Source organism: Anopheles aquasalis, chromosome 3 (genome assembly GCF_943734665.1).
Source record: "Anopheles aquasalis chromosome 3, idAnoAquaMG_Q_19, whole genome shotgun sequence".
NCBI lineage: Eukaryota > Metazoa > Arthropoda > Insecta > Diptera > Culicidae > Anopheles > Anopheles aquasalis.
Window position 1 is genome coordinate 58616049 of NC_064878.1, and position 22500 is coordinate 58638548.

General features: G+C 48.1%; 4 protein-coding genes and 1 long non-coding RNA gene across 5 annotated transcripts in view; 3 read left to right on the forward strand and 2 right to left on the reverse strand.

The window, feature by feature from the left end:
* Positions 1 to 722, forward strand: part of LOC126574996 (uncharacterized) — a 973-nt gene extending 251 nt beyond the window's left edge. Inside the window, exon 1 of the mRNA XM_050235460.1 lies at positions 1 to 722. This exon is cut by the window's left edge and continues 251 nt beyond it. Coding sequence (XP_050091417.1) covers positions 1 to 616 — 616 coding nt within the window. The 3' untranslated portion in view covers positions 617 to 722.
* Positions 723 to 6863: 6141 nt separating this feature from the next.
* Positions 6864 to 8287, reverse strand: LOC126574999 (uncharacterized). The gene is made up of 2 exons (XM_050235471.1): positions 8152 to 8287; positions 6864 to 7633 (listed from the first exon to the last, which is right to left on the reverse strand). Exons 1-2 carry the CDS (start codon positions 8167 to 8169, stop codon positions 7460 to 7462), a joined length of 192 nt encoding a protein of 63 aa, XP_050091428.1. The 5' UTR covers positions 8170 to 8287; the 3' UTR covers positions 6864 to 7459.
* A 4370-nt stretch (positions 8288 to 12657) lies between these two features.
* On the reverse strand, positions 12658 to 13256 carry LOC126575000 (uncharacterized). Its single transcript, XM_050235472.1, has 2 exons — positions 13133 to 13256; positions 12658 to 13064 (listed from the first exon to the last, which is right to left on the reverse strand). The coding sequence occupies exons 1-2, from the start codon at positions 13148 to 13150 to the stop codon at positions 12891 to 12893; spliced, it is 192 nt and encodes a 63-aa protein (XP_050091429.1). The 5' UTR covers positions 13151 to 13256; the 3' UTR covers positions 12658 to 12890.
* A 6420-nt stretch (positions 13257 to 19676) lies between these two features.
* LOC126575003 (uncharacterized) lies at positions 19677 to 21064 on the forward strand. Its single transcript, XR_007608241.1, has 3 exons — positions 19677 to 20046; positions 20126 to 20320; positions 20404 to 21064. It is a non-coding gene; the product is annotated as an uncharacterized LOC126575003 (long non-coding RNA).
* A 221-nt stretch (positions 21065 to 21285) lies between these two features.
* LOC126574994 (E3 ubiquitin-protein ligase RNF185-like) overlaps positions 21286 to 22500 on the forward strand; it is a 5812-nt gene continuing 4597 nt past the window's right edge. Inside the window, exon 1 of the mRNA XM_050235458.1 lies at positions 21286 to 21659. The gene's annotated coding sequence lies outside the window, so the exon portion shown is untranslated. The remainder of the gene's footprint in view (positions 21660 to 22500) is intronic.

Here is a 22500-nt window from a genome sequence, read left to right on the forward strand (position 1 = left end):
GGGAAAGTTGAACACATCGGCCCTGCTGCTACTACTTTTGCCAGCCTTGGAACTGCTGAAACATTTCTACGCAACGCACGCATTTCACCTTGATGGCACTGCACTGATGGGAGTGGGCGGAAGCGCCACGGGAAAAAGTCACTCGAGCAAAACATCCGCCCGATTCTACTTGAAGGAACTGTACCACTCGATCGTATTGCTGGCGAGCACCGTCCTGTTCTATTCCTTCATCTGCATCGTGCTGGGGGCGAGAGTGCAAGAGTACGAGGAGACAATTTGCCTGGCTCTCACGATGACCACACTTACGGTTTTCCCGATGTTACTGCTCATCGGACAAGCGAAAACCTATTCGTTCTTACTTTCGGAATCGGTAGTACTGCGGTGTCCGCGTACCCACAGTTACTTTAATCATCTCAAGGAAAACTGTGTTGGCGTGCTGCTGGGTGCATGGTGTGCATCGGTGGTTGCTCCCCTGGACTGGGATCGACCGTGGCAGGTCTACCCGATACCGAATTACGTCGGTTGCATCGTTGGTCAGTTTGGAATAAGTGTGTACAGCCTGTTCAACACGATATACATCCGATATCACCGGGATCGGCATTCGAAAATTGTGTAAAAGGGACACATCGTCGTGTTGCATTCGCTCCCAAAGAAGGACATCCTCTAGTCCAAACTGTATTAAGTAAATAAAGCGAGTAATAAGCGAAATAATGCGAATCAATCATAGTTGCCCTCGTTATTATAATGACCCAAGGGTTGTTGGGATTAGGGATCGACCGAAAGGCAAGGTGGTTTACGTTAATTTAGGCAAACAATGCATTACTATACATTTTTTAGGTATAATTACATTTGGCAGATGGTTCTAATTAACAATTAGAATCATGAAATGCAAAACCACTGCATGCCATTTCACTTTTCAAATTTTTTCAAAGCTTCATCGCATTTTAAAATAATTATTGTTTTTTTACAACAGATTTCACTTTACAGCTATTGATGTTCCAAACACGATATACGATCATATGCTGCACACGGGTATTATCAGTGTCTTTACGCATCACAATTTCCAGATTAATAACGAGCTTCTCGTTGAATCTTGCACAATATAATCTTGGCCCACATGGGCCAGCCGGTGATCAAGTTGCATCTCGCAATGCTTATCTTCGCTGAACAATCATAATCGACACACATTACTCACCGAATGGCAATGTAATGAGAGCCGTACGCTATTTCCCAATCAAGCGGATCCTGTGTGCTGTTCTGGCCAAGGCCGTGTCCGCCGATTGGGCGATCGGAATGTCCGTTACTTCCTCCACACCGATTGAGCAGCGGCAGCCCGACGCAGTTCCTTCTTCAGCACGCACCCTTTTTCTCTTTGACACAAAATGTTATGCCATATGCCATGTGACCAGCATTGTAAAGATCGGCACCGATACGATCAACCATCGCGATCGCGATGACCGATACCACACCGGCAGGAGGCCCCAGCGCGGTTACAAACCATTTCGGCGAATCGCGATTTTTCATCTCCACCTCGTCTCCTGGACCACGTGGTCCTGCGACTTGGCCCGAATCTTGCGGGTGGGTAGGTCGGCAGGTAAACCGAACCAAAAAATGGGGAACCATAGCGTGAACTCATTCACGATCGTGCCTTCTGGGTGAGGGGTCGCCTCCGCCGTGTAGCGCTGTAACTGTCACAGAGGAGGTTTATCTTTATTTGCCATTTTGCTGTCCTCCTCCCCGCCAGGCTGTCTGTCCAGAGGTGGTAGGGACTAGGCGTGTTACATAATGGCACAGGTCGCGTTGCGCGCGTTGATCGTGCCCGTGCGCGTCGTCCATCCAGATTTGCGACTGTTGTAGGGCGGACTCACTACGCATTGGCTTGAGGTAGGGGAACGGGCTACTAGGATGTTGGCGTGCCCGTGGTGTTAATCAACATTGTTCACGGTACACAGCTCGGCCACAGTGTGTACCACCTGTGCTTAGCACGCAATGGCGCAGCGCTCTAGGGAAGTTGATTAAGAATTTAGAATGTAGCAAAGTGACCATCATCATGTTGGCCAGGGTGTTTATTGCGGCTATTTTCCATCTTTACAACCCACACTGTCTGTCGATACGTTGGGTTTGTCCATCAATTGGATCAGATGCTGGAAATACCCACTGCGGCGGAATGCGGCGTAGATCCGCTTTCGGATGCAGCTTTACCGCATTCGATTACCGCATCATGAATCGGCTGAACCACCGGCACTGGCGGTTCGTTCGCTGCACCTTTCTGCATGCATCCCATTGTCCATGTAATGTGGCGGATGAGATCCAACCCCCGACATCATTTGTCTCTTTGGCAGATGTATGGAAAGGTTGCGTCGAGGGAAGATAAATGGAGAGTTTTGGGCGATCGTGTCCTTTCGACAATGAGAAGGTTAAATTTAAACTAAATTACAATCTTTTTATCTTTTGCACGCAGAATACTTGACATTTTTTGGGTTATTCATAATATTAAGATAATGAAAATTGAAACATTTTTTACCAATTTGCTGATGCAGAACATTTAAAGAAAGTAAAGTATCAATCGATCGATTGTTCCCTCACTAATTGCTGACCATTCCGTGTCCTGGATACCCTTTTAATGAGACCGGAGAACTGGCGGAGGTGTGTTGCAAAATAGTGATCACTTGTCAGTGATGCTTCAAAGCCCCGCCATCTCCCATTACGGAACGCTTTCCTAACGCGCGAAGATGTCCAAAAGCCACCCCATGTGCCAATACCATGGGCCCTACCGTTTATGGATCTAGAGTTCGCTATCCCGAGGGGTGGGGACGGGCGGGGAGGGAATGGCTCTACTCACTGCTTGGTCCACATTGTCCACCGTGATGCCTGATCGTGTAATCCGCCTGTTGCTGGGGCACCATCCACGTGACTACCGTGGTTGTCGTATCAACTCTGCTCGGGCTCGGTCTCGGCTCCGCATCCTGCACTTTCATTCTCGCGGGGTGATCGTGCGTGCGGTGCCGTGCGATGCGTTAATTTCTGGTTCGCGCCTACCGTACCATGTTTGCCAAGAAATGTGTCAACAGGGCAGACAGGAGTGGGCGCGGGGGGAGTGGAGCCATGGCCGCGAGGCCACGGACTGATTATGCTGCCACCGTAATTGTCGTCTGACCAGCGCCGTGGCGCGGGCTGACGGGCTTCTCGAACGCAGCACCTTTCTTTGGCCCTTTTCTATTGCATGCATCTCTTCTCGGGCAGTAGGGCAGAGTGATTGTAATCCATGCTGCGGAGATGTTGGCTAAGCACACATTGTGGGATATTGGCACATTTCCGGCATTACTTTTTTTTTTTACTAGAAAGTAAGAAGGCTTTTCGGACAACTGCTTCTTGTACATGCTACCGCCAAGGCTTCAGCTATTGCACTGTTCATGCTGCTGATGCACTTGATGCACAAATCAAATTGCTATTTATTAAACAAAATATGTTATGATGAAAAATGGTAAATTTCCCTTTTGTGGGAAATTTTTAATTCTTTTACCAGGAAGACTTTTTAAGAAGAAAAATGTTCCAGAAACCCAATGTACAATCTGTCTAAATGTTAATAGTTGAACAAACAATAGATTGTCTGTTGCCTGAACTTCATGGGAGTAGTATACCTAAAATTGTGCAAATAATTCTTTGCATTAGAAGCGTAAAAAGTGGCAAAATAATGAGTCATATTATAGAAACAATGCAATGATCGTTGTGTCGAGGATCCTGTACTTATACTAGCATAATCATACTAGCAAACCTTCTCAAACCTACAACCATCTGGATCCTGGATGGATTATTGACTAATTTATTAACACTCTACTAAATGGCTTTACCGAAATTTTGCGCCATGTGCCATGATGTTAATTGTACTCTCTGTCGAGCAATTACCCTGAATTATCACCCAGTCCATTGTTGACCAGCGAAGCCAAAGTCGATTACGCATGGATGGCGCGTCCTGGCCGTTGAGCTGTGTCTCCCTATGTGCGAGAGAGAGAGAGAGAGAGAGAGAGAGAGAGAGAGAGAGAGAGCGAGAACGCACCAGCCAACCTTAAACCGCGGACCAGCCAGCAGACGATCATCAAATTTCACCGCAAAGTCGGGTCGAGTTGTGTGGGCAGCATCTGGCACCACACCAGATGGGGAGGAGTGCCGAGGGTGTGGATCGATAAGCGAAAGTGTTGAAGCGTACACCGCACACCGTTACTCAAGCCGATTCTAACAGAGTCTCCGCAGAAGGTGGTAATACGAGGCGTTGATCCCCCTTTCTGGGGTTGACCACGCGGGACCGCTGCCACGGTGGCTTCCCTTTTGAGTTAACCGATGACCGATGGACACCAGAGACGCGGGCCGTGTGGCCGCTAGGGTGTCTCCCCTTCCACCCAGACTAAGCTGCTTTCTTCGTCACTGGCGGCCTGGTCTGGCCACCGCCAAGTGTTACGTGCAATTCCCCCTACGGTTTCGTGTGTGGCCTATGGCTCACGGGTTTTCCCACCATTCGTCGCAGGGCATATAAAAAGTGCCAGGACATGAACGGATCGGAATCAGTCAGTGTACGGCAGCCACCAGCACGAACCAAAGAGTCTCCTCGCTTAAGACCCAACGACAACACCACTCGCAACTAGCAACATGAATTCACGATTGATGGTAGGTAGAAGAAGGAACAGAGAATTCGTGACCACGTGGCCAGTTCTCAGTAATTTAGAGCATCATTCTTCGCCACCACCATTTATAGATGATCCTCTTCGCCGTGTTGGTGTCGGTGGCCGTGGTTTTCGGGCTGCCCGCCACACAGGACGAGTCGCTGATCGGACCAGTGGCCGCTGGGCAGGACGAGCTGGTGGACACATTCAACCCGCAGGATCCACAGGCGTTCCTGAGCTGGCGGAAGCTCAAGAAGCTGTTGCTGCTTGGCTGAGGCAGCGTTTGATCAATCGCAGCAGAAGCAGCATTCCAAAAAAAGCACCATTTCAGAGCAGCCAGTCACCGTTGCCTGCGATATGGCGGGGCGGGTTTATTTTTTGCTGGCTGACCAACTACAGCTTTTCTATTAGCTTTTAATATCCCTAACTAACGGCCATGTTATTGTACTTTTGTAATAAAGAAAAAAAACCAACGTGGAAAACGCGCAAGTATGACAAATGAAGTGTACATTTTTTGGGCTGTGCAAGAAGCGCAAATGTTGCTTAGATTGAAGTACCAGCAACCACTGAATGCGTTATGAGAATTAAATTACGATCTTGGCAGCCTTACTTTGATTAGTTCATGAGCCAACCAGTCTTCCTATTCACCTCCTAGATTGTCTGGAAACTTCTAGATGCTAAAAACAGACTTTAATCTGTTTAGCAAGTCAATAGCAGGGGGGCTAATACGGGTCCAAAAAAAGGCTAATTTTGGTCGATTTTGTTTGAAGAAACCATTCATCTTTAATTTTCAAAGTGAGTTTTCATATTCAACTACATCCTTTCATGATTATTTGGTTCTATTTTAGGGATGATTTATTGAAAACTTCATAAATAGCATCAAATTTAGGGCGACATGAAATTGAAGTTAAAAAAGTGATCACACTATGTTGGATCACTGTTAAAACCGGGTTCGTCGCTTAATTCTTAAGGGGCAAGTCTTTTGATTCGGACGAAAAACGGTGCCCATGGTTGAAAAGGTGATACTTTTTTACGATTTTGACTAAAATTAGCCCTCCTTAAAATACGATGTTGATGCATGTTTCATCATTTTGAAGATCCTATTCCTTATCTTATCCGGTCTTCAGATATTTCGCATTCGTTACAGCCGTGCTATGGTTACGATGGCTTAGGGAACAGCTCTGTACTGTTGTACAATGGTTTTGTTTATCTTTCTTGAATGTTTCCCTTTTTTTCGACTTACTGTGACCCTCTGCCACGTTATCGCCCTTCGCCCCTTTCGTGTGACGTAACGTTGGCTAGGGCTGCACCTGTTCCGGTGGTGGTGGTGGCGGTGGGCAGAAGAGAACTAGCGGGGTTGGGCCGAAGATATGAAGTCGATGAGCGACTCCAGAAACGATTTCCCTGTACACTAAGTGGTCGACATTGGTATCTCCATTTGTTCGATTGCATGAAAAATAAGTGGATCAACTAAAAACTCTCTGTCTTTCTCTTCAATCCCACGTGACTGGCTGGTAATTTTTTCGAATGTAAACCAACCAGCAAACCGAAGCCCCGGTGCTGCGATCATGAATGTGGATCTCTCGGTCAACATATTCGGCGTGCGGAGGTGTGCGTTGATAATGATGTAAAATGGCGAGTGGCACCGTAATGACGTAACAATCTGCATCTCTCCATATGTAGCCTTGGCAGATGATAATGTGCTATCGAAACATGATGATCATGATCGGTGATCGACCGCACCACCGAGGAAACGAGGTCAAATATAGCCAATTTCGGGTTGTTGTGAGACCGCGGTGCCATTATTTAAGATGGTTTCAATTAGTACGGCTCATCGGTGATAACATCTTCTCACGCAGCATTGCATTGCGAGCCACTTTCCCGGGAGTATAATTGTCCAATCAGTGTGCCATCCCATTGTTCTGTTGCTTCTGGCAGTAATACATCAATGAATCCGCAGCTATCGAGCCCATTATGTCGCAAAAACATCACGAACCCGAATGCGAGATTGCAAAAGCAAACGCCGATATCGTGCGATAAGGTGATCGGTGATGGAAGGTTCGTGAACACCGCGAGTTAGCACCTCCTGAACCGGTTGAAGACATACCAGCTCGGCTTGGTTCCAATCTCTGCGACCATAATAGACGATCAATAGTGAGAAGCTCTTCGCGATTTGGATTTCATTTTACTGTTTAATTTATTTTATATGTTCTTTTCTGTTTGAATGTTTGAGACACGGTTTCTCGTGTTTCTCTCGTGTTTTGTCTCCATTCTAGCACCCTCGTAGCTATCGAACGCGCACACTCGTACACGTTCTAACTGGTGTCCTGAGGCAAGGTGTTTGTGTTTGCTAAAAAATAGGTTTTTGTAAAAAAAAAAAACGAAACGCCCGCGTCTTCTTACTCGATACTCGAGCGACGTGATAAGAGTATTGCACCTTAGAGAAGAAGCCGGAGCTCTCTCGGGTCCCGGGTTTGACATCTCGATCGAACTCGATGCCGCTGACCTTGCGAGGCTCAACGCTAGAGGGTGGTGGTTCGGGTTTGTGGTCGCAAGAAAGGAGCAAACACAGTCTGCCCCCCCAAGTCTTGCTCTCTCACTCTCTCTCTATCTTTCACTCTGCTGTTTGCTGTTGCATCTTGGTTGCGGTTCGCATGAGTCTTATGTGAGTTTTTTGGATTTTCTCTCCCTCTCTCTCTGGCTCTCTGTATTCTCTTATCAGCTATAGAACGGCGAGATGATTGGGTCTTTTGCTTATAGGCGAGAAAGGGGAACGGGGAAAGGGGGGATAAAGCTTCTTTTTAACCGAGCAGCAGCAATTTCTTCTTGAGCAGCAGCTTCTTCAGCAGGAAGGCCTGCGGGTCCTGGGGGTTGAAGGCATCGTCCGCGGTTCCATCGTCACCGAAGATACCCTCGTCGTGCACGGCAGGCAGGGCCGCGGTCAGGGCGAACGCCAGCACGAACAGGCAGATGGTCTGGTGAGAGATAGAGAGAGAGAGAGAACGAGTTGAATGCTTTATATTCTCAAACTAAACAGGATTTTCAGGGATGCTTTAAGGTTAATTCTTTCAAATTGCGAACTAATTTGATTGTTCTTCCGATCTTCAAATGCAATCGCCGCTGCATAGTTCCAGTTAATGCTCGGACGTTAAAGGGAATCCTCTGTTTGATCAAACACTTTTGCACCATTTCAATTCGGTAGACAATTCGAATCATTCCGTTGGGCGTCACATTTGACTGCGGGCGTGCTGTAGTGTAACGAGGAAGTAGCGTGAATGCTTTGCACCATCAAAGTCAATGCCACTGCAGGTTTAATTCGACATTCTCTTCCGTCAGTCTGTCGAGACAGTCACACCACAAACACAGCACGATCTTGGTGAACTCACGCCAAAAATTACACGCAAATTTTCTCGATGAGCACAACCAGCAAGGGACACTTCCCTTTTTGCACTACGAGCAACACGACCATAAACCACCATTTGCCGGTACGTACCATGATTAGGAATTTCATTTTGGCTGCTTTTTGGGGGGACTGGACACTTTCCGCTAGACAAAAGTCGCAAGAGGACGAATCCGAATCTGAGGACCGAAGAAGGACCGAAGAAGAACTGTCTACCACGTTCGGCGAGCTGAGCACAACTTGATACACTCCACCGGCGCACCATCCGCTTTTATATTCGTTGGTCGCTCGCTCGATCTCGCTCGGTGGCTCACGGTGACGCGCGACGAAGCCACGTAGCAGCCACGCTGTTTACCTTTTGTTTTCGTTGCCACCACCTCCCTCCTGTCCCTTCTTCGGCGGGGTGGAGTGAGCGATTCCGCGATGATGCCGCCAACCGCGGTTCCGATGGTCCGTCCACTCCACATCGTCCACTCCTTTGGCTCTACGTGGCATGGCCGGTACTTTTCCCTTTCGCACGCACACATACGGATCGGATCGGGTGTCCAGTAGTCAGTCTCCTTACTAGGAGAGCACACGAAAGAGAGAGAGAGAGCCTTTAGGGAAGGTTATGTAGCTACTATCACCACCACCCAATAACCGATCACGTCAGGACTTCCTTCGTGGCCACCCATTCGGCGAAGGTTGTCCTTTTCCTTCTTCCCTGGATGGTGTAATCCATGCTGCGGTCTCGCTCGTGGCCATTGATCATCCCAATCCATCAATTCCGATATCCCTTCCAACGTGTTTCCATCACGCAGCGGCGATGCTGCTGACCTTAGGCCCAAGGTGCCAACTGGCCCCCCGGGGGGGGTGGTGCCAACATACATACAGGTGCGGCAAGCTGCGAGCATCACCATCAGCATCAGCGCACCGCCATCTGTCCAATCAGCAGACCTCCCCCTGAGGGGAGGCCATCAGAAAGGGACCTGATGACAATGGAGAGACGCATCCATCTTCCTCGATGGGGCGCTCCGTGTCCTCCGGTTACGCCATGCGCAGTTTATGCAAAAGACGTCACACTGTCCAACGTAACACGGTTTGAAAATCGCGAATGTCCTTGAGGCAAGGCAGCAGGAGCATCTAGGCCATCCAGGAAGAGGCTACCTTTGCATACTAAACTCTGCGATGGGCTCCGTACGTGCGGTTCCTGATCTTCCGGGATCGGGATGACCGAAATTACCCCAACTCCAACGCTCTCTCGGGCTGTGGTTAGCATTCTTGATCAGCCCCAGGCCGAGGGTATTAACGGCAAACCAGTTCTCGAATGCTAATATTTGTCCACAAACAACGGGACAGTCCGGCGACGTTCTTTTCGCTTCGATCTTCGGAAGAGATTCCAAACCTGCTTGTAAGGAAACATCCTCGCCTCGCGAGCCGGAAAAGGCGGATGTGTTAGAAGGAAGCTTCTTCTAAAATCACTCCGCTGGGGGGAACCGTGCTCCAGTTGAAGGATCGAAGTGGGCGGCGCGTCAGGGAATTCATAAATCGTCAGACGACGATGCCGTTTGTGCAAACAATCCGTGGCCAATTCTGCTTGGTCATCTAAATGGATTAACTTCGTGCAAAGTTTGAATTTCAAATTCTCACCGGAACCACCGGGGGAGTGGAGAAGCTGGTCGGTGATGGTGGTGAGTTCTGTGAAACCGTTGACGCAAGGTGACGCCGAAAACTCGATTCTCGTTCGATTGTTTGATTGATTCCCATTATCGTTTCCTCCCTTCGGACGTGTGGTAAACAGCATTAAAAGTTGCTTTTATTGGCCAATTACTTGGTGGCGCAAAAAAGCGAGACAACATTTCATCCTCTCTCGCTCTCTCTCTCTCTCTCGGACACTTGAATGTAATTGTTATGATTTTTAGACGAATTAATTTACCCAAAAGCGATTTGTGCATGATCGAAGCGAGGGATTAATGATTGAGAAATTAGTGAAGATGTTTTTTTTTTCAATTTTGAGCCATCATCACACGCTCTGGTGTCATCATCACGCTAACAAGCACCCAAGATGATCAGCCGATCGCAGCAAACCCCTTCTTTCGGGTGGAGGGCGGGTTGGCATAATAATGTTCGTCAATGTCAAATTATGGGCAACGAATGGTTGAATCAGTTCAATTCTGCTCTCCGAGTTGACCCCGGCGAGTGGGTTTTTGTGTTTGTTTTTTGGTACCGTCTTCCGTCCGTCCGCTGGCGACCACCACCCCGGTAGCGGACAGACGGGCCGCGATAGCGACAAAAGATTTCAATGCCGCTACCCAAGCGACGAACCCTCGGCTGCTGCTTTCGGAAGTTCACGCACGATATCGCTCCGACTGTATAGCACCCATATCGGCGTGTATGTGTGCTTGTGTGCGCGTGTATGTGTGTACGTGTACGTGTGCCGAGTGGCCGAAACGCCCCTGAGCAGGTGTGAAAAAGAGTCATGGGTCATCCGCATAACACACCGAAAGCGCGCGCGCGGAACAACGGTTCAAAAGAATGAATCATTGAACTGACGCTGTGCGGCACAGGAAGTTACTATTTACTTGAGGAGAAGCGTACATGACGCTCCATGAATTAGCTCGAGACGAGAAGTGAGCATGGAAAAATCCCCGTCCGCAAAAAAAAGACGTCTAGCAAACAGAAACAGTTACGATCAGGGATCGATCCCTCTCAACAAAATGTGCAGCATCATCCGGCGTTTTTGGGGCCGAGCAGTACGAGCATCGTTGTCCACCTAATGGCTGGCTGGTAGGTGACCTTCTGATTGTTCAATTACCTTCCTTTTCGAACGTGTTTTACTGGACACTGGCCATCCTTTGCTGCTGGTGTTTTATCACACATCCATACACAAAAAAACACCGGAAGAAACGGGTTGATTAATTATTATTCACACAAACCGCCGGAGGGTTCAAGTGTTTATCTTCCGTTTTGGAGAAGCGAGAGCCCGCCGCTACTTCAGGAACTTGCACGGGATTGCTGCACTGTCAATAACAATTGAGTGCTTTGCGCGAAAGATATCAAGGTAGGCCATTTGCTTCTGTCACTTCAGGTGCTGAGCCCGGAATCGAATCTGAAATGGCATAGCCGGCTTCGACTCGCAGCGCCCAATGTAATATTTAGATAACTTTTATGTGCATTAAAGCTAGTTAGGCGAGCATACATTTACGAAGGTTATGGCTAGAGCGAACCAAAAAAAAACCATTTTGATGATTGAGACAATTCCCACCGACTAACAAACGATTTAGGGCCTTTTTTGTGACTGTTTGAGGTCGAAAATTACGTGGCTAAGCGCCCTAACTTGCAATAAAAATGTGTCGCAGCTTGGTTCGATGATGGATTCACGAGAGCCCTAACCCAACTGACCCACAAATGAGTTAATGGGCTTATCTAATTGCTAACTTCAGCGGATAAAAGACATCAAATCATGATCTTTTTTCATAGGATTTTCGATCCACAAGAGCGCGTTAATCAATTTTGGCGTTTGGTGACAGGTGTCTCTCACCCTTTCTAGGCCACATCTTGGAGGCAACTTTGAATTCATTTCCAGCGAGATCACACGGCGCGTCTGTTGCATACTCAAATCACAGCATCTTGAAATGCTTAAAGCATTTGGAGGACTTGCCCGATCACCGAATTAACTTATCTTAACTACCACAACGATAAGAAAACACCAGTTTTGCATCAGTATCTTCCGGCTCGTCAGCCGGCTGGGCTTGAAGTGACGAAAACAGCTTGATGGATCCGTGATGATAGAACTAACTAATACTAATGATAATAAATTTTCCGACTCCGTTTCGACCGCCGCCTTAACGCGTCCGACGATGAACTGTCGGCGAAATTACAAAACACCGATGACAATGACCTTCGGAAGGGGGGGGGGGGGGGGGGGGGGGCCAGTAAGATGCGACCGGTCGTCAGCGGTCGTCTTCGTGCACCCAATTCACAGCTACCTGTAAAGTATGCAAATTTCTTATGCAAATGAGATCAAAAGTGCAGCATTTTGGGAAATATTGGTGGGCTCCCTAAAGCAGGCGGCGTCGTTAGATGGGTTGCCAGATGACCTGTCAAGACTATCGGCGTTATCGCGTACCCGTGTGAACCCTTCGCTTGGAGGGCTCCAAACTCCAAAACAGATTGGCGTTTGGTGGTGGCCTGCCTTGCCATTTCGGATTTCGGAAAGTGGCTGCCCTTGACCGCGGACGAGCATAATCGGATTGAATCGGAAAGATGGGCACGAGAAGGAGTGACATTTAATATTGAAAGCATAATATTCGGTGGCACGTGGCGTTAGTCGTGGTTCAGCCGGAAGCAAATTAGTGCCAACTGTTCAGTTATTAGTTGATTGGGTAATGGTTCAAACCAGCAGCAACAATACTCGGCAATCGTCGGAAAATGGTGGCACTTTTATTCCTTTCAGTACAATGGATGAGTTGAATGTATTTTTATAAGGATGGCCTCGTTGTCTCCTGTTTCATTGCACAGCAAATGAACATGCGGAGCAACACACTAGTGGAGCTTTGATTATTGTTGGACACTTCTTGAGCAAACTTTGAACATTTTCATTAGAAAAAAAAAACACACAAAAAACACACTGACTTAATCTTAACAAACGCGAACACTAAGGATAGAGCATTGGGACCAGTGGTGCCAGGAAAGGGAACGTTTCTACCGCTGGGACTGGAAAGGGAATGGATGCAGTTTTCTATGAGAGCATGGAGGTTCGCCAGAACACATTCAGGCGATCGGGAATGGCAGGGTATTGGAGAGACACTTTGGCACATTGGAACGGTGATTACAGCTATCCTGCCAAGGAACTAGCCCAAGAACAGCAGCTTCTTCAGCTTCTTCAGCTTCAGGAAGGCTTGCGGATCCTGTGGGTTGAAGCTATCGACCTCCGCCTCGTACACATCGCCACCAATGATTGACTCATCGTTCACTGCCGGCAGGGCGGACACAACTGCCACGGCCAGCACGAACAGGGCAATAGTCTAAACCAAAAGAGAACGATTAATAGATTCCGTTTTTTTGGTATATTCCTTAACCGTCGAGTACTTACTGCAATCAAGAAACGCATTATGATGGTTGATCTTAGCTTCTCTGTCTACTATGATGCTGCGATGCGATGTAATGCACTCAAGAGCGCTGACTTAAAGCTGCCTAACGATGATGATTGAACACACTAGAGACCGGGTACTGAATGATGCCATACCGACAATTGGCGTCGACTTTATATACGAACGTTAGGGTGAAATTGTTTGGTCACAACTTTGTCACCACCCCGTCCCCCACATATGTGGCGTATGGATGCGAACCCGGCGGTTATGCTATATGCGCAAACAAAACTTACGAAAATATGGCCCTGCTCTGCACTCTCTGTGACCGCGCCGCCAATCGTACCTCCACCAAAAGGTGCGCGCCCGCGAAGGTGCTTCACTTGGTTTGCAATTGCTTCATTGATCCCCCGGGCCTGGCCGGGACGGCGAGGTGAGGGGAGCGAGGGCATTTTTGGGGGTGGTGGATGAGCCCGAGGATGAGTATCGCACGAAACCGAAAGTGGCAGAGAAGCCGGCAGATAACAGTGCGTATCCCATCAATGGCGCAGCTGTACCGGAAATGTCGTTACTTTTATTATCGGTCGACCCGTTTCAATCAATGTTAATTGCCGCTAGGGTCGGTCAGGTTCGATAGAATCCTTGGTCGATGAAAGATGTCATGAATTTTAATCTGATAATTAATATGCTTAGCATAGATAATTGATAAGCTTGATAGCTTTAAGTTTTGCGCTGCCCAGGATTGTTCCAATTCGTGTATTCGTTGAGTGAATTGTTTGAGAAAAATGTAAAGAAAGCAATATCTAAATCGAAATAAGGTAATGATGAATTTAATTATGTTGTAGTAAATTCAGCGTTTGGTAGCATACTTAAAGCTCATTTACAATTGTAACAAGCTGTATTAAACGGCTCTAGATTCGTTAAATCAACATGAAACACCTTAAAAAATGATCATAATTTCTATTTCATTACTATTAAGTAATTGATCATCTGGATGCTGTAAGACTGTCATTTCTGATTTGATTTATAAATACCATTGAAAGAGGCTCTTCTGATGGCTATTTCTAAGCTAAAATATGTTAAAGAACACCTGCTCAGCTCAGCAATCATACAAAATGCTAACGAAAAAGCTTGATCCCCGATGAATGAATCATAAAGACACAGCATTAGCTGCTTCCACAGATCAGACTGTCACTGTAGATGAAGCAAACTGAATGATGCGAAACGGAGGAAGCCTTATCGACGAGCGAGCCTCAGATGCCCGTAGTGGCCCAGGCCTTCGCCGAGACGAACGGTAGCGATCATGATCCTCTGCCACCATCTATTTGTGGTCACGTATTTTCACTTTCAATCCCCCTCCATCCCCCCTTTTCCACGATCTTCGATCCGGGTGACAAAACGCATCAAGCCACGAACTCGCATCGCATCGCACTGGCCGCTGATCGCTGCATTCTGCTGCATATTTGATCGGCGAGCGTTCCGGGATCGTTCACATCGATTGTCATGGATTGCGTTATGTTTGTGTACGGTGTACGGTGGTGGTGATGCACTTGCAACACTCCCGTGTGCCCGCTTATTGGCTCTTATTGGGTGATATCACATGGCATCTGCTTTAAAAGGTTGCGATGCGCTGCTCCTGCCAGATGCATTACCGCCTTGCGGCGGGGTCGCACCGCATGTTGACGATATCCATTCACTGGTTCCTGCGAGTGAGCGTCGTACTGCACGTAAGCTACTCGACACCGATCTGGTCATTGAACGTGGTGGTGCGTGTGGTTGGAGAAGTTAGGAAACGTTTATTTTTCTTTATTTTTCTCCAATACTCATAACCACAATTAAGCACCACAAAAAAGCAGCACAGCAGTGCAGCAGTGCAGTCCACGAGTAGCACCAGAAACGATCGATCGAACGTGCCAATGAAGTGGAAACATAAAAATTCAAATCCGATGCTAACTTGCTAGGTGATCATTGATGCGATCAAGGTCGCACACTAGCCAGCCATGAAGCGACGGAGCAACTCAACTGTAGCGTATGAACTGCCAATTTTCCCCACAAGAAACACTCCGTTTGTTTGCTGCATAAATTTAGTCACCTTAATGGGGCCCGGCCGCCTCGATGCGGCTCCGATCCGGCTCTGATCCGGTTGCTTTTCCTGTTTGGTTTCAGCTTCGGAAATCAAAATATTAGCAGCTTAGTGGTGGCGCGTCAGAGTGTCACTCTTTATTGGGTGTTTTAGGGGGGTAGCCATGCCGCCAAACATGCACACCGGCTTTCGGGGAGGGGCGCTTGCGGTGCTTTGATTGATGATGAGCGTGAATCTCAAGGTCCCAGATCGGTCCGCATCGCGTCTCATCTAAATCCAATAAAGCACACCAGAGCAGCGCTAGGGGGACGCTTTAAAAGGTTACGTTTTACGTGTTTTACGTGAAGACAGATACGAGGGGCGCATCAGGAAAGTGCGGTCCGCAAAGCGCCAACGAAAAACTGTTGCAAAAGTATGGAGGCCCGTGAAGGTCAATGATTAATCGATAACTTAGCTCCTCGTGGTGGTTAAATGTGGAACATTATCGCTATTCCTGCCCTATCGCAGCATTCCCAATTCCGGGAGCATCGACATCGCGCGCTTTGGTACCAAAAGAAGCAACCAGAAGGGTTGGGTTCTATTGGCAGCGGAACAGAAAACAGGTCCCCGGCCGGCCATGCTCGATAATGGCAAAGGGCAACTCGCGACGACGGGACTTGTTTTTTACGCTAAACCCAAATGACCTCAGCCTCAGGATGAACCGAGGTAAGGGTTGATCAACCGTAAGGTGTCCACGGTTTGTTCGGTTCAAGGCTGCCAGGCAGGTTGCACTTCTTCCGCGTGTAGCGTGACTGACCAGCGAAAGAATAAGACGTCGGCTGTTCGTAGCCGCAGTCGTCTAGGCACCTTCGAGAACGTGCCAAGAATGCAGCATCCTTGCAATTATGTCCATAGTTATTACCTTCGAATCAAGAGTGTATCAAGATACCAAGAGTCTCTTTCTCTGTCTGTCGAGCTTTTGATGGGCCGTTTCGAATGGGGCAGCCTTGTGGACCTTAGTGCATACCATGCGGATGCTGCAATCGCTGCATTACCGAGCCGCACAGCGTAATATATTCAAACGACAAACGACGTTGCTTGTGCTGCTCATTGCCGCATCTACAAATGGTGATACAAATGGCCGACGATCGTTCGGTGTTCGGAGGAAGGAATGCGCTGCTGCGCTGAGGTACTGACAGCTTGCAATATTTGAATAATCGTGCCAACACCCTCCAGGCGCGCGCCACGGAGTGGAATCTAGGTATTATCATTATTTTGATTCGTGTTTCTAGAGACACTTAATACTGATATGACTCATTCCTCGTTTCGCTAGAGTGCGCATCATGAGAAGTTCTGTTTTCGCAGAGCAGCTCTACAAATCCCACTGGAGTGAAAGCATTTCGTACGATGATCAGCAACCTCATTAACATCCTGCTCTGCCGATTAAGCAATTTCCTACACCTAACGGCCGGGAAACACCATTCGTACCATTCTTCTCCGGGTCATACGATGCGCCCCGAAATATGGAGATCATATCGGCGAGTCCCTCACCCTTCTGAACGTCCCAGTCCGTTCCAGCCGAGGGAGGGACGGTCGGTTCGATTAGGTAATCGACTATAACACGTTAAACAAATAGCAACCGCTTTGCGCGGTTCGCTGTCTCCACGATTTTCTCTCACAACATCTCACACTCCCGTGTCGCATCTTCGAAGCAGCACCAGCTGCTGCTGCTGGATAACACCAGCCGTTCGCGTACGTGAAAGCATATTAGCTACTTGTGGGTGCCATCACCGCGGCAGATCGAAGATCTTCCAGACACGCACACGCACCGACGGGGTGATATGCGTGAAGACGGCGATCGGTGGGACCTCCCCCCAAAGGGGGCGATTGCGATAAAGCGCATGTACAGCGCACCGTCAACGTTTTGGGAGAGGAATACTGAAGGAGAATACTGGTGGTGGTGGTGGTGGAACTATCACGTATGCTAATAAGCATTTTTGTGTATAATAAATCACGAATGTTTGATGAAGCGACGCCGCGCGATCACCCATCATCATCGCACCACCGTGCGTTGTCTTCAATGAATTTCGAACGTTTGCGCGAGTCAATATTTGAAAAGTGATGCGCGGTTTTCGGTTTCGGTGTCTCTGGCGATGGTGGTGTTGGTAGTGACGATGGCTTTTATGTCGTTACTGGGCAGATGGGCCTATGATTTTCGTCATGATGTGTGGAAGCGACTTTGGAAATATGAGCACCGCCTAGGTGGCCAAGGCGCTATACTACATCTTTTGATTGTTACCAAGGGCCTCTGCGTATATCCATCCATCCGATGGTTTATAGTTTTGATTAATCAGAGAGGATCAGTGAGATACCTTGTCAATTTTGCTGACCTCGGCAGCCGCTAGGGCTAGCTTATCTAACAGCAAGGCAGAAGGCGGTCTCTCCGGTTAAGATATTTCGTAGAAAACGCATTTCAAAACCATCGCGAACGCTTCTCCTTCTTTTTTCTCATATTTTTATTTGAAAAACACATTTTCTTGAATGCAATGGAACTTTAAACTGATTTGTTAAACAAGTTACGCCCTTAAAGTCGTAATTACTGAGACCCTAATCCGGGGCTCGACGGTGTACTACAGCGAATAAATTTCCTCTTCCTTCGACATCGACCTTGTCTGCGAAACGGGGTTTGAGTCATGCTTTCGCCATCCATTTCAAATTCCCCCTTTCCCTCACTGCCGGTCCCGGGGAGATGCGTACGTGAGCGTTCCCGGGGAGATGAAAAGGGATGGCGACGTAGCATGCCCGCGTTTGTTACCTCTTCTAAACCGGCACCGACTTTTGTCGGCTAATCAGGTCGACAAACTATAAAATGCAGTGTTTAAACCTCTGGTCAGACTGTTGCGTCGCCTTGGACACAAAGACTGATGGTTTTGTTTTGAGATCGTAATTAAAGCAGACGTGAAAGAAGTACAGCGCGACCTGAAAATACACCCGGTGTACCGGCAAAACGAGGGAGATTTGGGGCGGTGTCAACGAGTAATCGCACGCATGTCATCGATTGCGTGGCCCCCTCGCTCGGTGCGAGGAACACTTGTTGTCTGTGGTTGTGCTCTGCATGGCAATGGCAGCTCCATTGTTTGCGCGAGATCGTGACGATGCCAGTGTGACGTAAGCAGGCCGATCCGATGGGGCGGTGACCGCTGCGCTGCGAGGATGATCACCGATAGGATCATCGATCTCCATTCTGCGGGTGGTCGCAGAATCCTTTGCTTTGAAACTTTCTAGCTGAGATGCATTATCCTTAAAACGTATATAATAGGACACCTTTTCGGCACTTGGCATCACGATACACATAATACCGAGGGCTGGAGGTAATATTCCCTGCCCTGAGCGGCCGTGTCGCTTAATAATGAAACGCTGCTTCACTTGAGCAGATCGTTCGGTTACATCATGCGCTGAATATGGTCCGGCAGCGCGCAGCGCGAACATTGATTGTCCATATCTCAAGGCCGCTGCATTGCGCCTTATACCCCGGAGAATACCGGTCGAAACCCGGGGCACCGGGGCAGTAAAGAGCACGCGCGAAACTTTCTACGCGAACCAATTATCTTGGAGCGTGGAGAGCCACGCGGGTATCCTTTATCTTCCTTCTTTTCGAAGTTCAGATAGTTTCAGGTTCGCAGATGTCATTGGGGTCATTCGGCGTTCGTTCAACTGAATTGACCGTCGCAGCGGAACCGGTCCACACGCTTCAACCTGTTGCGGTGCCGCCCTTTAACATGTGCCGCCCAAGATAATTGCCAAACTGTGGGGTTTGGCGTGTGTGGGATGCTGCTGACCTACACAGCACGTTTCGGCGCCGCGCCCATCCCAGGTTGAAGGAAGGATAATTATGGTACAGCTGATGTTCGGTGCGTTTTTCTTTTTGAGTGAATAAAGCGATATTTTGTCGAAGCAGATTAAAATGCGCTTGATTCAATGAGAGTGCCACGCTCCTGAACAGCTAGTTGGAAGCGCTTTTAAACAAATGTTGTTTCATGAAAACATACTTTGCTATTTATATAATAAACAATTGTTATGCGTCTTTTTGGTAATCAACAAAACCAAATAGAGGGTAGATTTGCTTCGTAATGCACGTGGCCGCCTGTTTGAAACGGCAAAATGCGTTGAACTCCGTTTAAAATTGTGGGGATTTTTGCCACCTCGCACACTCCGCGCCCACCGTGCACTAATTTTGGTAAGTTTTCAGACAGGCGAGTTTTGTGCGAGTGTGAGTTTTGGCCAGCACCACCACCCGCGGTGGTGTAGTGGTTATCACAGCCGCCTCTCATTCGCTGATCCACGGTTCGATTCTCTGCCAATCTTTTTTTCTTCGATAAGGGACGACAAAAAACGGCCTTAATAAGCCACGCTGCTAAGGCCTTACTAAGGCCGTTCCACAGGCCATTCTGCTGGTGGGGTTTGTTTTTGTTTGGGCACTTAAAAAACAGGAAATTTGTGTTTAACTCTCTATCAATTAATTTAGCTGGCAATTAGCAGCTACAGATTGAATTTTGCAGCCTGCAAGTGCAAATAGAACGTGAGAATAAAGTGTAGAAATGAGCGGTCAAAGCGGAAAATGCTGAACTGCGGTGGCGTCTTTCGTTTTATGAGTTCGAATGCAGCATCCATCCCGCACTGCTTTCTGTTTGTTTGTTAACACGGTCACTTTGTTAAAACGGTTGTGGCAACGATACTTTGACCCACTGGATTGAGCTCAGGTAGCAGAAACGATCGCAGAAAGGACGCCGGGACAATATAAATTTACCGTGCTGGGCACTTGCTGGAAACCGCGGTGTACATTCGTCGAATGTTCAGGTCAGTGCGAATTGTACGTGGTTAATAAAATGTTCATACACTTAAACTACATTTAAAAACATTCTCCTGGCACTTCTAGATGGCGCTGATAAAGAAAACCAACTATACCCAGTTCGAGCGGCTTGTAGAGCTAATGAAGAAAGATGTCGATCTTGCCAGGGGCATTAGTGGATTGGCAAGCAACAGACAGGATATCAAGAGAAAATGGAACGAGATAGCATCGGAGTTAAACAACCTGGGCCCTCCTACGCGGGATGCGTATGAATGGAAAAAAGTAAGCGTACACTCCTGCGGTTCCCGTTCTGCATCGCCTCAGTCCCGCGTAGGAAAACATACTAATGATGAACTGCTTTTCAGGTTTGGATCGACACAAAAGCAAGAGTCAAAAGAATCTTAGCAGAAATAAACGAGGAGTCTAATGGAGCACATGCACGATACAACAAGATAAGGCAGCTCAATCCCTGGCATCAAGAAGTAATAGCTCTACTGTCGATCGACGGCAACACGCCGGGAAGCTCTGTTGAAAGTGAGGAGGAAAGCACGAATGATATGAAGCCAATTCCTGAAATCCTCGATCAACTAATCAACGGAACCGTACCATTGATTGACCCATTCGAAACAGTAACTGTGATTCAGGACCCAATCCAACCGAACCAACCCTCTCATCAGCCGGATCGTAAAAGTAAAACTTCCGATAACCGATTTGCTTTGCTCAAGAGACAGACGACGATTCAAGAAGCAACGCTAAGTCGTTTGACAAAAATTGAGGAAAACACCTGCGAAATAGCTAAATCCTTGAACAAACTGGTCAACGTGCAAGAGAAGCGCAATGAACTCATCGAAGTGGAGCTGAAACTGAAACGCAGGAAGCTCGAGCTCAAAGAAAAGGAGTTGGATCGCAGCAAGTTGGATGTAGCAAAATAGGATTAACATAAGTTATCATCATATTTTTTTTAAACATATATAAGGAAACTTAAGTTATCATCATATTTGGAATCAATAAATACATGCGAGTGTATTCGAAAGTAGTTGTGGGGTTTGCATCCGAATCTAGCGAAATAAATCGCGGAGAACAACGAGATACCGGTCTTCGCCTGCGGCGCAGATCCGTCGTATGCGATACACGTAAACAAAGCATTACCCCTGACTGTCGACGGTAAAATCGAAAATGGCCAAATCCAAAGTGTCACCTGCTTATTTACTCAAGCTATTTACTCGAGCTAATTGAATTCATTTTGGTTCTACTTTCTGTGCGCTTAGATCTCAAAAGGGCAGCAACCGAAGACGAAATTATTGTGTTCTGCGTGCGTAGATCCTGTTGTTCCCTCCGGCCCAAGAGCGATCGCCGAAACGGGGGACGTGCTGTGATTCTCAGCCGATTATCATTATTTTCCCGTCAACCCCTCGCCCCGACGCAGGCGGAGTGGACATACGTGTCTTTCTGCGCCCGCTGTGAATTATCTACAATTCGGTGAAGGTCTCCCGAACAACTCAAGAAAAAGGGTGTCTCCCGAAGAAGATTGTGTGCCCCACCGTGGAATCGTGTCCCAGCCAGTGCCAGTGATTATTGTGTCTGTTTTTTTCTCTCCATCGGATGGACTTCTGTAACAAAAGTAAGTGCGTGCGTGCGTTCGTGCGTGCGTGCATCGTCGCGTTTGTTTTCGCCGTGAAAGCGGATTATTGTCTTCCCCGGAGGTGCCTCACATGACTGCGGGCGTCCGTTTATGTCGTCATTTTCAATCATCGAGCCCCTGCTGCTGCTGGTGTTGCTCTCCAACACGCAGCGGAATGGAATGGAAAGTGGCGTTTTAGCGCGTGCGGCCGAATTCCCACCACCGTCTTCGTCATCGTCAGCGGCCATCGGTCGGTTGACCGATATGTCAATCGAAACATCGCGAACTATCCCTCACCCCGTGCCCCGGGTGGAACCGGGCGGAGGTCGTCCTTTTACCTCTCTAGCGGGCACCTGCTAATAATGGGAAGATCGGGGGACGGCTCCAGATCGGATATTATTTCGGATGGTCCGGATCGAATCGGACCAATTTGATAGTGGCTGTTACTTCACGCTTCGCTTCGCTTGCTCGTCGCTCACCGCGGCAACCGAAATAAACCTCGAATCTCTGCCCGCAAGCACAGTAGGCAGTGGGATTTGTGAGGACCAACGAACGAACTCCCATCGAAATAGCCTCGAGATACGTGTGTTCCAGTTGCGGTCACAAAAAGGCCGAGGCCAAGGGGTACATCTGTTTTGTCTGCGAAACTTGCTGGTGGATTTATTTTTTGCTACTCCGCTTGGGGCAGCTTGTCTCCAAAATACGCAAAACCTGTTCCGATGGGATGTTCGAGAAACGACCAGCAGCAGCCAGCCCCCGCCCCATCTAAGCAACCCAGTCGGCCAATTCTGTGTAGATCGGGCTACCTTGTTTTTGATGCCCTCGGCGAGCACGGCTCCGA